At 41.9% G+C, this 16,102-nt stretch overlaps 1 protein-coding gene across 1 annotated transcript; it reads right to left on the reverse strand.

Moving 5' to 3' along the window:
• Window positions 1-521: 521 nt before the first annotated feature.
• LOC119024519 (nephronectin) lies at window positions 522-9,221 on the reverse strand. The gene is made up of 7 exons (XM_037107403.1): window positions 9,098-9,221; window positions 7,444-7,568; window positions 5,968-6,060; window positions 5,717-5,839; window positions 5,161-5,280; window positions 2,598-2,732; window positions 522-1,334 (listed from the first exon to the last, which is right to left on the reverse strand). Exons 1-7 carry the CDS (start codon window positions 9,172-9,174, stop codon window positions 1,126-1,128), a joined length of 882 nt encoding a protein of 293 aa, XP_036963298.1. The 5' UTR covers window positions 9,175-9,221; the 3' UTR covers window positions 522-1,125.
• Window positions 9,222-16,102: the final 6,881 nt, after the last annotated feature.

Here is a 16,102-nt window from a genome sequence, read left to right on the forward strand (position 1 = left end):
CTCCAAAGCTTCGGCTGAGGCCCTCACATGACACGTAGTGCCCCCTACCACCATCTACTATCATTACAGTTATTATCTCCAAGTATTCCCCCCCTCTCGCAGGGGGTCACGATCGTAATCATCGCGACGGAAACGTAAAATTGACCCAAGGAAAACATCAAAAACGAACTTCAATTTCCATTCTTGCGCTCTGTGGACGCAGGAAGAGGTTTCCAGACAGCTGCTGACAGACAAAGATTCTTGGTATTTGGTTGGTCTGACCTGTCTATGCTCTCTTGCTGTGTGGTAGTCTGCCCTGCGTGTGACTTAGTAGGTCTGAAAACATTCCCTGTGGCATAACAGAGGAAGATAAACAGCGAGGTATGAAAACACCAGTCTGCGTTTTCAAATGCCTCTGAACCGACTCTTAAATGTGTCATTTTCCATCGATTTTCTAAATCTGAAATAGCATCGTACGGACCCTTCACGGACATATCACACGGTAGACGAACAGATTACAGTAAATACTCTTTGACAGCACAACATTCTTCAGACTTTATTGCAAAGGCAGCAGAGATACAGCATCTTCCCTCATCCATCCACCAGAGGTCAGCCTTTTATTAACAAATTCTGATCGGGTCTCACAAAACTGCTCTTTTTCATGATGAAAACTCACACTTAAGGGTACATTTGATAAATTACCAGCGATCCATAAGCGATATTTGGACTTTGGCGAAGCATTTTGCAGGACAAAGCCGATCACACGCGCAATAACAGGGGGCGGCGGTTCTGTGACAGCGGTGATGCCAGCACAAGGAAAACCCTCCTGTCATCACAGTCCATTTGGGCTGAAGCACACAAGCAAAGTTCAGAGTGTGGTCCTGTCGCAGCGCATTTGTTAAATGAAGGGTTCCTTCAACAGACATCAAACGGCCACTAATGGTGCTGGGGGTATTCCAGGTTTTTTGCTTTGGTGGCTGGGAAGAGAAATGACAGCCTTTAAAAGAAAAAGGTGTCCAGTTGTGTTGAAAATGATTATTACTCAACAACTTGACATTACGTTCTGAGAGTTGCTGTTAACCATTTTGTTAACCTGAACGCCTCCCATGTTACCCTGTAGTGTTGCGCGTCTCTTTTCATTTGACTCTAAGATGAAGGTTTCCCAGGCTTCGTCCTTTTGGAGAGTTTGTAGTTGAAGTACATGACAGCCTTGGACTGTGGGGCTCTCCTGGGCCAGCAGGTGCGTCCGTTGCCGAAGTAGTCCTCCAAACACTGACAGGTGTAGGAACCATCTGTGTTGACACACTGAGCACGGCGGCTGCACCGGTGAGCCCCAGTTAAACATTCGTCCTTATCTGTGGTGAAAAAGAAGAGAAATGTTTACGAAGGCCTGTCAGATATAAGATATAAGTCTTATTAGCTCAGCACAGAGCGAGCAAAGGGGTTTGGAAAAGGGTCTGTTTAAAACCTGCTCAAGATAATTTTGCAATGCTCATCACACAGATGAAAACAAAAACAGGTCGTGGGTGAGCCCACAGCTGAGTGGGTGAGCTATGAGTGTTCATCAAATAAACATGGTCTGTGGATCCACTGCTGCCAAAGCACATCTTCACATGATCCCTCTCGCTGCCAATTAACACAGATGAGGAGAACATGTGGGGCTGTGCTGTGATCCATTTAGTCATTTACAGGATTGGACATGGAACAGATCTGAACGTGGCATAAAGAAATGTCGTACATGGGCGTCCCTGTGGCCTGGTGGTCTAAGACACATAACATGTTAAGCTCTTGTAGGGGCATCTTCTGTTGCACGATATCCCCTTTTCTCTTCCCTATGCACCAATCAACTATCTTTCTCCCCAACTGCCTTCCATAAAATCCATAAAATGTGCTAGTTTTATACGTATCATGTCAATGTTTCTAAGATATGTGTTATTTGCAAGCTATTTCAGTATCTGTAAGCCTGAAACTGCTGGTTGTTTTCAACAATACATGGGGACATTTTTCTGCCATGTTAGTGACAATGAAACAGATGTTTTTAACAAGAAGTCCAGCCAGCATTTGTTGCGACGGAGCCAGGTAAGCCGAATCATGATTTTTTTCCTACACCCTCACCAAGTTAAACAATTTTCTATTTCTCTGTTGTCAAAACACTGATAATGCTCTGGTTCCTAACCACACCACTTGGTTGGGGTTAGGAAAACATCATGTTCTTGTGGCCTCCATCGCAGATTGGAGATGATCCCAGTTCCCATGAAGAAGCCTGTTCTGGTCGCCACAAAAATGACTGGAAATATCCACAGGTGTCCGTAAAGTATCCAGTCATGTGAAAGTCAGCTAATAAGCATGTAATGTGATGAAAGCATGAAAGGCCATGTTTGGAATAAGTTTCAACCTTGGACAGATCTGTAATACGCAGAGACGTTGCCGGTGGGCTGAACATTGAAAACTGCACTTAAGAAATGCAAGGTTTTAACATAGCTGTGGTTAGCAGGAATATTTTTCCGGTGATTGGGTTGGATTTAATGAGAAACGTGGCAATCTGTTAACAAGTAGATATTGGGTTGCTCCAAAAAGAACATTAAACCGTTGACTTCATTTAAAAACAAAGACCGCACCTCGACATTGCACCGAGCCCTGCAGCGTCCCGATCACAAACCCGTCTCGGCACACGCAGACGAAGCTGCCGAAAGTGTTCTTGCAGGTCTGCCGCGGCGGACACACATCAGCATCACGCTGACACTCATCGACATCTGCAAAACAACATAAACACGTGTCCAACACCAGCAACACATTAGGGTAATTTCATTGCACAACAGTCTGAATTTTTGGCCTTCTCGTCCACACAACCCAGCCTCACCTTTTTTTAAAACAAACACTCACACACGCACCACACACTGTATCTCCCAAGGACGTGAAGTTGCTTGAGCGTTCCTTGTCTGTGTTGTCAAAAACAATAATTACCTTCACAAACATGACAGGCACAAATGAGTACCTTGACCTTGTGACGACGTCTTTGTACCGAAGCTTTGAGAGATCTTCAAAAACAAGCAATGACCCAAATACACAAATGTTTCACATCAGGTGTGCAGAATGAAGTCATTTATGGCATCCTCTGGGATTCATTAACTTCTAATGACAAACAAATAAATGGTTCTCTCCCTTTTCCAATGGTAAAAGATAGCACTTAAACCCAATAAGATCCGGCATTTTTGAGCAATGGGATTGTGTAAACTTGGCATTTACACCCGGGTCAATTGACTCTGCAGCAGACGTGGGTTTTTATCACACCGGCTTGGCTCGGCTTTGATCGAAACGTAAGACCCAGGTGAACACACTAAATCTTGCGTTATCAACATCCAGTGGCGTAAATAAGAAAGGAATTTGTGATGCACTCTGTTCAAGGACATTTCATTACTGGACACTGTGTTGCAGGCGGAGCCCCGTTCATGCCTATGAAAGCTGCTCAGTGGTGATTTGAAGCCAAAAAAGCCTGACTTCTGCTAATTTTAGTTGGAAACTGGCATTAGGGTATCTTATTTGTGTGAGCATCCTTTCCACAAAACAGAGTCAGGTAATGTCTGAACATATGTAGGTATACCTTTATGTAAAACACCTAAACTGGCAACTAGATGTGTCCTTACTTCTCTACTATCTTAACCTTCTATTTAAAGTTTGTCTATGGTTGTAAGAACCCACAAAAATAAATGTAGTGCTCCATGTTCGGTACCTTATATACTTGTCAAACCACTACTATACTACTACTAAGCACAGGTGTTAATCACTGACTTGAAAGCTTCGACTTCTCTCCGTTGTGGATGTTGAATCGTTCCCACCAAAAGCTCTCCCACAGTGTGAAAACATCCTAACAGCCGTGAGAGAAGCTGTTGAAGGCTCGCTTCATTACAGGACAGGAGGTGTCTGCTGCTGAGCCATTGGAGGGGGAGGGACTTCGGTCATAAAGTGGTCGGACACTGAGGAGCGAGTCCAGGGTATGTTTTTCTTCACACAAGGTAATTAAAGGCTTTTTCACCGTTGGGTGGACAGACCCAGTGGAGAGGTGCCACTGGTAAGTTCGCTGCATGTAGTTAACATAATGTGCACTGGAAGCTGTGTGCATCACCTGTTCTACAAATAAAGCCAAATACAGAAGATCTGGAAAGGCCACCACAACAGGGATTCACTATATCGCTGTTTCACCACAGGAACTTTCCCATGGGACCAGGAACTCAGAAACGTAACCTGCATATTGATGAATCAGGGACAAAATGTCCAGTAGTACTTGCACCATAGTTTCTCCACACTGAAAAGTCTCTGCTCTGGTGGTAGCGCTTGGCTGAGGTACTATCAGTGTGCAGTTTGAAGTGCTGAATCACGTTCATTGGTCAAGTACATTAGCCCTGGTCATACGCACTGGACAATAAAACAAACATTAACACCAACTAACAGCTTTTATCTTTGACACCAGAAGAAGAACAGGGATGCAAATTCATCTGTCTGGCAATGGGAGCGCAGTCGATCGCATTTCAGCGGGTTTACAAACCTGCATATGCCTGCTAATTTACAAAAACAGCAAACACAGATTAAGCAATAAAGCTTTGTTTATCCTGCATTAACTGATATCAGCCAATTGAAACAGCTGCAAACACAATATTGACATTATCACTTTTTAAACTGAAATTGTGACCTTGACAGCAAATACTCTTATTTATTATCTAGCGACCTTAGCATTCATTTAGAGATGTGTTTCTTGCCAAATGATTAATGCAAGTCTAATATTTGCACTTATTTTAGCTCCATTGTCATCTTAACCAACTCCTAAGAAAATTATCGAGGTGCTGGATTCTCCACTTTGCTCAGAAACATCGTAGATCGTGCACAGTGTGCAGTTACAGAACACAAAAACCAAAACAATGTGCTGAAAGACGCTAAATGCCCCTTGAGCTCAGGAGAGTGAATTCCCTGCAGGTTCATTACTACAAGCTGAAAATGATATAAGCAGATGCACCTCTCTCTAATGATGAGTGAGGACTGAATAACAACCTCGCCAAAACATGAAGGTTATGACAGACATGAATAATGAAGGGAACAGAAATCACTATCAAGCTAAAAAGCACTGAATCTGAACAAGTGCTACACCACAGCTATAAGCCAATGGGGTGTTTACTAAAGCAGCATTACCTTCACAGGTCTTGTTGTCAGCGGCCAGGTGGAGGCCGGGGGGACACAGACAGCGCACCGCTCCCCCTCTCTCCATCTGGCATCCAAACTGGCAGCGCAGGGAGAAACATGCGGCTTCTCCTGGAAGACAGACAGGGAAACACTGGCTGAGGATCGGTCAGAGAAATGGGCCACTGGATCACCGCTGAGACAACACACACACAGACACACACATACACACACACACAGTCATGCCACCACACACACGGCACACGACTACAGTCTCTGCAAAACTGGGACTGTTTAAACAAAACTGGTGACCAAACGGTATCTTAAAAACAAAAACCACGTTTGAACTTTTCATGATATCACTCTTTATGATATGAGCCCATGAAGGTGTTTAAACTGAGATCAGATTTCTCTGATACTTCTACCTCAGAGATGGCAGGTGGCTTTTTATGAAGAGCTGCTCTGACATCAGAAATATCATCTGTCAGTTTCACAGATTTTCTTCATTTGATTTGCAGATTGTGGTCTGTAAGTTTGAAATGCTTTGTTTAAACAGGAAATTGCTCACTGGTGCAGGTGTATCCATCTGCGTCGAGTGTGTATCCAGGTTCACAGTAACAGCGATAGCTACCGTGTGTATTCATGCAGCGCTGGGAACATGGCCTCTCCAGGAAACCGCACTCGTTCACATCTGGAGTCAATATGAAACATTATTCAGGCAGCAGATAGAGATCCTTTGCGGTAAATGAGGAGAACACAGGTAATGGGCAAGAAATTAGAAACATAAGACTGGCAATGATTTTGTGTATTATACTCCACCTTCATCACACCGCGGCCCTTTATACCCCGTGGAGCATGAACACTTGTCTGGTCGCACGCACTTTCCATTCACACATGACTTCCCGCACACCGCTATTGAGGATGACAGACACGCTGAAAATCAAATCAGGCCAACTCCTGCACACTGGTATATGAAGGCCATCTTTATAGCTGAATTATATGACATAAAAGTAATGTTTGTCCACCTGACGGCAACAGAAAGGTTATTAAACACGTATCATGTTATAAGGTGTTGTTAGCAAACAGTTGCCTATTCACACATTGCACAGATACAGAGCGACAGTAGCCTAAATACACAGTTGTCTAGTTAAATATTAACTCTATTACCTCTGTTTTGGTCTCCACCAGCTCCTGGAGAAGATGTTTGATTCTTTAGCGGCTAACGCTCCATTTTAGTGTCCAGCTAGGTGCTAACTAACTGTGTGTTAGTTAGGTGCTGGAAGGATGATCTAAAGAGTGTGTTTTTCAGGAATGTTTTTGTCTTTTTGGTTGTATCTCTGGCTGTGTCAGTATGATTTTCACTGACCTTTTCACCCTGTCTTGGTCTCCATCATCTCCTGAGAAAAAAGTAGCCGCTTAACGCTCCCTGTATTTACTAGCTAGTTGCCTGCTTTGTCTCTCGTTTGCTGCTGAGCAGGTAATGATATACAGTGGTTCAACAGAGCTTTTTCACTAAAAACAGCTGTGTGTTGTGAAATTATATTAATTTGAGCAGACTTTTGGGCTGTAAAACCAAAAGAATGAGCTCCAAAGCACTAAAGTGACAAAAAAAAACAAAACTAAAAGAGTATTTTTGATTTAGAGGCTATATTTATAGGCTAAATATTAATTAGTACAAACATGAATTTAAAAATACTCAATATCAATTACAAAGCCTGCACTCATGTTTGTACCTCAGCAAAGGTACAAAAAACAGAACAGCGTGTCTCAGAGTGTTATATGAAATGATGGTTTACTACAGATACAGTCACATGTAAGCAGTATTTTAATATTGTTGTCATGTAGTGTACATTGTATTGGTAGACTTTATTTATAAGCTTGTCATATGTTCACATCACACTTAGTTTAAACTTTTGGCTTTGAAGTAACCAATAACTAAAGCTGTTAGATACATTTAGTGGAGTAAATAAAACATGATCTCTTTCTGATATGTAGTGGATTAAATGAGTAAAGGAGCATAAAATGGAAGTAAAAAGTACCTCAGAACTGCAGTATTACAATAATATTACATATTTACTTTACGACACTAAGAATTCTGAGTTGATTTGTTAGTAGAAAAGAAAAGACAGCAATGAATGAGGAAATACTAAAATAAAAAAAGAACCAGAAATCCAAGAACCAGAACTTCCCAACATGTATTTCCTAATATTTGTTGTTTTTCTGAGATGTTGAACTGATAACCTGTGAACTGGGTAATGTGTCATTGTACTCATGCTGTCACTGAAACAGACTTACGCTGACAAATGCCGTTAACATTCCTCCATCCCAAACAACAGGAAGTAGTCTGACCGTAGCTGCAGAGCCCCGGCTGCCCACGACCCCGAGTGTGCTCCAGCGCATCCTCCGGCGACCTGTGGAGGCTGAGACAAAAGGTTATCAGACCATTAAGTATTGTCAAGCCTTCAGGGCTTCAATTTCAGCGCAGGACCCACAGAGTCTGATGCCCTGAAGGAAGGTGAAAGGCTAAGAAGGGTTGAGGGCAGCGGCCTTTGAAGCTTAGTTTATGATGGCAAATGCAAACATAGAGAGCACATATCATGAATACTGAGAGGCCCTCAACAACAGCCAGTCCAATGGTATTCCAAAAATGAAAGAGGTGCAGTATCTAGGAAACCATGTGCATAATAATGGTGAAAGATAAACATTAAGTCCCCAAAGGAAGTAGTTGTTGTCTATCACCACCTCCTATGTAATAAACAAAATAGTTAATAATCTATGACAAGCAGTAAATTGGAATTTCAAACACTAGTGTGATGGTTGACTGGTTGTATACCACATCCACAATCACACAACAGTAATTTTAACATCTATGTATTTATACACCGTGGTGCATTACATTGTTGGACTGTAATTTCTGCTGCTACAGGTCTCTACTGCAACAAAACGATCGCCGAATGTTGCTTCTGCACAGAGACAGCTAACTCTGGAGGAGAAAATTGGTGCAGAGCCAGACCTTCTGGAGGAATAAACACCCCAAAGAACATTTAAAGGTGTCATAAATAGCTTTTCACAATGTCAACTCAGCTACTTTTTTCAATTTTTTTAAAGGGAGTCTGGGCGACAGAGTAAATGTGGCATGTTTATTGTCAATATATATAAAACTCTGTAACATGACAATAATGTCAGGAGATGAATGTACTATAAATCCTTAACTATTAATTCTTATATCTAGAAATGGAAAATTACATTCAATATTAATATGATAATGATAACAAATAAATAAAATAAAAAGTGAAAAAGTTGGGATTCAAACAAACAACAAAAGAATGACCACAAGTTAGTTTTGATGCAGTCAACGATAAATCGTTACAACAATGAAATGTAAATGTAAATCTGAATCCCTTATTCAGATAAATATCTCATACATTTTGTTTCTTACTGGATCTTTTGAGCGCACAAGAGCCCATCTGCTGCCGCCGCACACTGTAACTACTCATGCAACACCTCCCTCATTCCCATGCGTTCACCAGAAAACGTCCTTAAATTCTATGCAGCAATCATTTCTCCCTCATTAAAAATCTGCTGTGAATAACAAAAGTGCAATAAACTACACAGCCTAAAGAACCACTGAACAAGCTTCCTCCACGGCCGCTGTTAAATCTCCTCACACCCACACGGCAAAAGGAGGCTATTAAATGATTAGACACAGGCCAAGTAGGTTCATTTCACATGCTCACACTGTACTGGCCCCGGCAGTCTATGTGAGAAAGATTAACATCCCTTTTATTTTGTCTTTTTCTGAAGAACTTGCACAGATTCCTGTGTTTCTCATAGTTTGGTAGCAGTTTATTTCTTCTCGGAAAAGTGACAGATTATACCTTTTAAATACAAAAGTGATAAAGTTCACGATTCTAGACATTTTCTTTTACATGAATTTCTTCTTTCTTACCTGTCCTGATGACGAGCCCCAGAGAGCGTGAAGAAATGCACCATCACAACAAAGACCTTTCGGCTTATTTCCCTCATTTTCCTCCACCACAGTTTCTGTTACGGTCCTTTAAGTTCATATTAGCTGCCTCTATCCTCCGAAAGCTTCTCTCGTTTCGTGATGGGTGTGTGTGTTTAAAAGGCAATTGTAGAGGTGTCCTCCGTGCCAAAGGGTATTTACCTGTGTGTTTGTTTGAGGAGTGGAGGTGGGGTGGGGGGGGTTCACATGGTGTAATTGCAGGGTGCTGAATGTTAGAGGTGTGACAGCTCACCTGTGTGGAAATACAAGGAGAGGGACAGAAGAAGAGTCGAATTACGAGAATGCAAAGAAGTTAGAAAATCTGCTCAGTGTCAAACCACATTTGAAGTGTTCATATTAGCAAGAGCAGCTCCTTTTTTTTCATTTATAATTTATTTATGTATATACTTATTAATTTCTTCCAGTTCCCCTTTTTGAATGAAGTATACAGGCTACCACCACCCGGTGGAATGGAGAGTTATTTCCATTTACACAAGCCAGGAATGCGATAGCTAGTTGGCTATCAGTTGTAGTCTTAGTGGTGTGTTCAAGCGCAGTGTTTTTTGGCCAAAATACAAGCTGTGCAAAGTGACATAGCAAACAGCCGCTGTGATTTGATGTGGGTTTTGTGGCAAGATGAGCGATATTTCCCTTTTTGCAAATTGCAACCTCACCGCTAGATGCCACTAAATCCTACATACTGTACCTTTACTGTGTCACCAGAATTGCTTAAGAATTTGAACTCTAGCTTTATGTTTTTTATACTTATTTTTGTAAAGATTGAACAAAACAGAAGTTAACTTTGGATAGAGACAAGCTAGCTGTTTCCTCCTGCTTCCAGTCTTAATGCTAAGCTAGGCTAACCACCCCCCTGCACCCATCAGTCTCTCATCCTAATAAACAACTTGTTGAACTGTCCCTTTAAACCAGCATATTACAGATTAAATCTACTGAGAACTAAGTGTACTACAAGTCAAGATGTTCAACTCCTGTGTCCAAGGTCATTACTAAGCTGTCAAATTCAAATGATATCACTGGTTCCCTTTTCCTAGAATATATTTTATTTGTTATTCTCATGACTGATTTTTGTTTGTTTGATTTTAGAACCATATTAATCTTAATATCCTGTCCCGCATGTGTGTTTTTAACTAAATCACTCTTGCTTTTTTTTTTTTGGTATTGTTGTTTGGTTTTTACTCACTTGAAACTGAAAAGGGAAAAAAAAGTCAAATGATGAATTATTATTCATATAAGCGAACGACAGACACAGATGAGGACTAAGTATTTTCCGACGGCTGGGAGGGACTGGATCTCAGGGTCGGAAATAACCGCTGGCAGCCTGAGAGGTAGAGCCTTTGAAGCCTTAACTATTACCAGCACTGATCAGAGTGCAATCAGTTGTATTAAGCTCAAAGGCGGAGTCCATGTCTGGACGCCTGGTGGTCCGCTCACTATGCGAAATCGCAAGCGCGCGCACACACATGCACAAAACATGCACACACGCACACACACTGCATCTGTCTGATGAATGAACATCAGCTGTTAAAAAAAAAAAAGTCTTTTATAAGTTGATGTCATGTGTTAACCTCCCTACAGCTTCACTGAAGGCCCCAGATCAAACTGATTATACTCATCCCCACTAAGGCCAACATTATGCTGCTTGTTTAGTCAGCTCACAGCAAACCAGACTTTTCTGTTCTCAAGCGACACCTCAATTTGTCTGACCCCAAAACAACAAATGGCGCATATTTGGCACCGTTCCTCTAGTCCCATTCAGCTAATTATGAGATTACTGTGGGTAGGTGGCCACCGGGGTGCCACCACTGCAGAACAGACCAGAGCGTGAAAAAAAAGTGCTCAAGCTGCAAACCGCACGGTTTTAGATTCAACCAATCATACTTGTCCAAGAATGGGATAGTATGAGGTGCTGGATGGCATGGAAGAAGGTGCGGTTAAGGGTTGCTGAAAATTGAAAATTGGTCTGTGTAAAAAGTTTTGTCTCAGTTCATTCTCAGCTGTGTCTGTCTGAGTAGACATACACGCAGTCCCCCCACCCACCAACCCTGCATCTTGGATGGTTTTTGTCAAATGTGTCACCACCACACATCAGCAACTGAGGTGGAAAGAAACCATAAAATGCCTGTGCACGGTCTGCCTTGAATCAGTGCCAAACCTCACTTCGTATCTGTCATAAACGATACAATTAAACTTAATCCTGCCTGCCAAAGAGGGAAGGAGTGAGGGGAAAGGAGAAAGAAAGAAAAAAGAAAGAAAGTGGCCGTCAACAGTAAAACAGAATGATAAACGTTGTCGGTGCGAGCGCAGTGTGTGGCAAGTGCAGGAGTTGATCAGAGAGTTCGCCTCCATCTGCCCGCATTGGACTTGGTGGGAGCGGATCAAGATTTCAAGTGTGTGCCTGCGCCAAAAATCTGCAGATCCTCCTCCTCCTTCTCTTTTTTGACCACATGAGAGGTGTAACACATTGGTGGTCTTTGATTCCCCGACTTGAAAAGGGATGCCCCACAAAGAGATCAGATGTCATTTGCTTAAAGCCTCTTCCCCACCCCCACCTGCTCAAAAAATATAACATATCCGTCATAAATGATGAGGTTGGAGTGAAAGCCCCGATGTGAAAATAGGATTCCTGGAACAATGTTGGTGGTCAGTAACACAGACCGTTAAGACAGCCCTTCTGCTCTTATTAAATCGTACTTTTTCATATGTAATAGTGACATGCGGGTGTACTGCGTGACAATTCAGATTTTCTTGAAGGATATTTTGCCTTTCAGAACTTGCCCACAGAGATAAAAAAAAAGACCACCAGCGCACTGAGAAGTCAAATTAAACTTAATTTTATAGTTGCTGATTATCATTTTGGAGTTAAACACTGCCACAGAGGACTAAATTTGGACTGAACTGTCAAAAGGTCTGCTACTTTCACAAGCTTTGCTGTTTATGGTGTTTTATTTTGTTTCTAAATCATTTTTTGCTGATTTGGCTGCCCGGAAGGGTAAAGGAAGACCTACTCTACCACGAGAAGACAGAGCTTCTTTCTTCAGGATGTGACCCCCCACAATTCATCCTCAGCACTCGTCCATAAAGAGCAGTTTTGATTTCATGAATTCTTCTACACAGAGAGGTCCATCCATTACATTTGATGATCGACTGTAGTTTTCTTATGTAGGTCATATCGAACTTCCAGTATAAGGATGATTTTTCTGAAATTGGACACGGACTGAATGTTTCAATTGAGACAGTTTCACACTGTGCATTTTTAGTGTCAGGCTACAGGAACAAGAAAAGTATAGACAACAAAGGTAATAAAAACAAAATTAACTGTAACGAAACGGATTCAGAGAAGAAGTCATGAAAGCCACATTCTTGCAAACACTGCCCCACTTCTAAAAACTGACTATATTTTTAAATTTTTTTGATTCCTGCCTGCCTGGCAATATTTTTCTAATGAGTCCATCTGCTTGTTCCTGCACACAAAATTGCTGAGCTCGAGAATGAAGTTTGTTTAGAGTCCCAAATAGAGAAAAACAATTCCACCAGGATGCTTCATTTTTCTACAAACAAAAATAAGACGTGATCAAAGTAATTTGAAAGATGCTACATTCACATGCTGCTTATTATGTTATAAGTTAATACCAGTGAACATGTTAACTTCCAAGATTTTACTTCAGTTAGTAAGCAACCAGGATAAAATGCTGGCTGCGCATCTTCAAACCACTGATACGTACACCTACACAAAAAATGTCATATCACGTTCACATTAAATGTTTTTGACTTGACTTACAAATCAGGAGGCGAAGGGACGGACAAGCCATTAACCAGTGTTTGAGACTGTGTTTCAACATTTACAAGAGTCAAACCGCTGCATAGTTTTGACGAGGAACCTCAAAATTGCAGATTATAAGGGACAGTTACTGTTAAGAGTTTACACTGGGTTTCAAAATAATGGATGAGAGGTGCATTATGCAACATGTTTAATATTAACATTGAACAAAATCATACACTGCTACTGCCACTCTGCAGCATGACCCAGCTTAGTGTCGCTTTTACTTACGTGTACCAACACAAACTTAAACAATGCCACATTATATAAAGCTGTGGGCAGCTGCTCCCTGCTAGCAGAGCACAGAGGTAAACAAGAGACTGGTGCAGAAGTTTCCTGCTCTTCGTCAGTTATCTCTCGTGGCATTCATGATAAACACACTATTCTGTATTCCTGCATTTATACAAATAGCTTCGAGCGCACATGAAAAAGTGTAAAAGTACATCTGGTTCCAATACGTACGTCAGTTTACAGCATGAATGTACGTAAGAGTGCACAGATTTTTTCCTAGCGAAATGCAAGAATCCGATATTATTCAACACTTTGTAACCTGCTCTTTAAGACCCCAGCCGTCGGTATATTGCAGAGGCTTTAAACAACTTGATAGGAGGGGTGTGTTGTCATTGTTTTGAAGGTGTCTCTCTGATTTATGAGTGTGGAGAGCTACTACAGTTTTTTGGTTAATGCTTTTACCAGGTGAGCCCCAGGATGATGGAGAGTCCGGGGTCAGAGATCGGAGAGGGTGTGCAAAGGGGGTCGCCCAGGTGTGAGGGGTTAAAGACTAAAGGTCAGGGACGAGGTCAGCAGACGGGACACCTGCGAGGGCCTGATGAGGACAGCAGGGACGGCTGTGGCAGGATGACAATGTAGCAGATCTGAGGGGTGGGGGGGAAGAAGGGGAGGAGGTCTCACTCCATCTATCACCATGATGTTGATTAACAATTTTCGAGATCTGTCTTCCGACAAGAAGACTCTCTAAACGGATAAAAACCACCGTGGAATCATCTGAAATCTCTCTTAAACCAAAGGATGAAGCGAATGGCCGGCCACCCAGAGGCCGGCTCTTCTCGAGGTTTTCTGCTGGTTAAGAGGGAGTTTTTCCTCACCGCCGTCACCTTGTGCTCGCTCATGGTGGGAGTCAGTTTGGTCTCTGTAAATAAGCTTATAAAAAGACTGTGGTCTCAACCTGCTCCATTTGAAAAGAACCCCGAGGAAACGTCTGTGATGGTTGTGCGCTATTGAACTGAACTGAAATCATCCAAGTGGCGTTTTTTTTTTCTACTTGTTTTAAAGCTGGCTTCATTATATTATAAAGAAGTCCAGTGAAGGTAAACTGATTGCTTCATACTTGGTCCTTTATGTGAAACTTTTTATGCTGCTGTGTTAGTCCCTTGTTAAATAATATTTGTGGTGAAACAAAGATTAAATAAATAAGCACGTGTTGTTTTGACTTTTGTTTAGAAAAAAACATCTGCACGCTCAACACTGGGGATACGGTCGAATAATCTTTTTTTGTTTCGGAAGGTTCCTCACTGAATGATTTTGACCTGGACGTAGTTCAGAGGCAGCCATGATAAGAGCTGTTTGAATTCTCTAACAGGTAAGGAAAGGTGCTTTGAGTATCGTGCACACCAGACCAATCTTTGCAAAAGGAAAGGTTCCATCCCACAATTCCATGCGGTTACATCATCATGAATCAAAAGATCAACTTGTTACATTTGTTTGTTTTATTGATTTGATATGGACGTAACTGTAACCTTGGTGCTGTGACATACAACCATACACAAGCCCAAAGTGGTTCTAGCAAGACGCTTATTCACCTGTCGGAAAACTAGAAAATACAGGGTTTCAAATGCAGTACAATTGCAAATGTAAGTAAAAATACAATACAGTGATATATTATACATTACACATCCACAGCCTGTGAGCACTAACAAGTACAGTAAATTCAACAGCCCCCTCTGCACCCTAAATGAAGTAGTGTTTTTCAGCTGCCGGTTGTTCATGTTCATACAGCTTCCATGAATCAACACATGAAGAATGTACAGAGTGAAGTATCCAAGACGCAGATTTAGTAGTCCATCTTCAAAAAAAAAAAATGGTAGTTTCCCCCACGGCAGACCCAAAAAACATCCACCGTGACATGATTAAATAGCTTGGTGTGGATCCTCTTAGCAGAGCAGTTGTCTCTTCCTACACACTTATGAATTCTCCTTCACATCTTTCCTTGACCTCACAATGTTTTTCCACTGAGGTCAAGGAAAAGTGGTCAGGAAAGGACATAGGAAGTGACTATTCGACTGCGCCCTGGACGTTTAAGGCTCAATGATTGATGACTAAGTAGACAGAATAATTGGCAGCGAAAATACACGCGCAAGCTCCGGCGTCACAATTCAAAACACAAAACTTGCAGCCCGCTATTACCACAGAAGTGATTGGCGGGACTTGTACGAGGCAGATTTGCATGACTTAATGTTTTCTGACCGGTTTGTTTACATCGGTAATGTTTATCAACACAAGTAAAACAGACGTGATTTAAACTGTTACAGAATTGGGCCTCCTTGCTTCCTTCCTTGCCTCCTTCCTTCCTTCCTTTCTTGCTTCCTCGTCTGCTTGCGTAACAACCTCCTCCTGTCACCACTTTGCCATGTGTGTTAGTCTACAGCTAAACTGGAGGTACACAGTGTACAGAGAGGCAGTGCAGCCATTAGACACAGAGCTTTGGAGAGATTAGGATGCACACAGTACACCAACACCACCACGGGCAGTCTCTGTACCAAAACGAGGATTAGAGCTTTGGCAAGGCAGCACCACAGAAGAACACTTAACCAAGCACAAAGACACCGGAGCATCACCAAATGAAAATCATGCACCATGTGTTTTTTTTTTTTTTTTTTTTACCTTATGTAGCACTGATGAGAATGAATGGGCAATATTTTCTGAGAAGGAATGCGCAATATTTCTTTTTCAGTTCAATATTTCACTGAGGGGAACGGCATGTTTACTCTGTAATCCTCCATTTCTGGAATAACACTGACTCGATTTATTTATGATTCATTTTGTAGAGTGCGCCCTGAAGCTGGACTTGGAGTTATGGGGATGCATTTGTG

The sequence above is a fragment of the Acanthopagrus latus genome, chromosome 1 (genome assembly GCF_904848185.1).
Source record: "Acanthopagrus latus isolate v.2019 chromosome 1, fAcaLat1.1, whole genome shotgun sequence".
In the NCBI taxonomy this organism is placed as follows: Eukaryota; Metazoa; Chordata; class Actinopteri; order Spariformes; family Sparidae; genus Acanthopagrus; species Acanthopagrus latus.

Coding starts and splice junctions, on each gene's coding strand:
- LOC119024519 (XM_037107403.1), bottom strand. CDS start 9,174: ATGAGGGAAATAAGCCGAAAGGTCTTTGTTGTGATGGTGCATTTCTTC. Junction 7,569..9,097: donor GGGGCTCGTCATCAGGACAG/GTAAGAAAGAAG, acceptor CTTTTGTCTCAG/CCTCCACAGGTCGCCGGAGG. Junction 2,733..5,160: donor TGACAACAAGACCTGTGAAG/GTAATGCTGCTT, acceptor GTTGTTTTGCAG/ATGTCGATGAGTGTCAGCGT.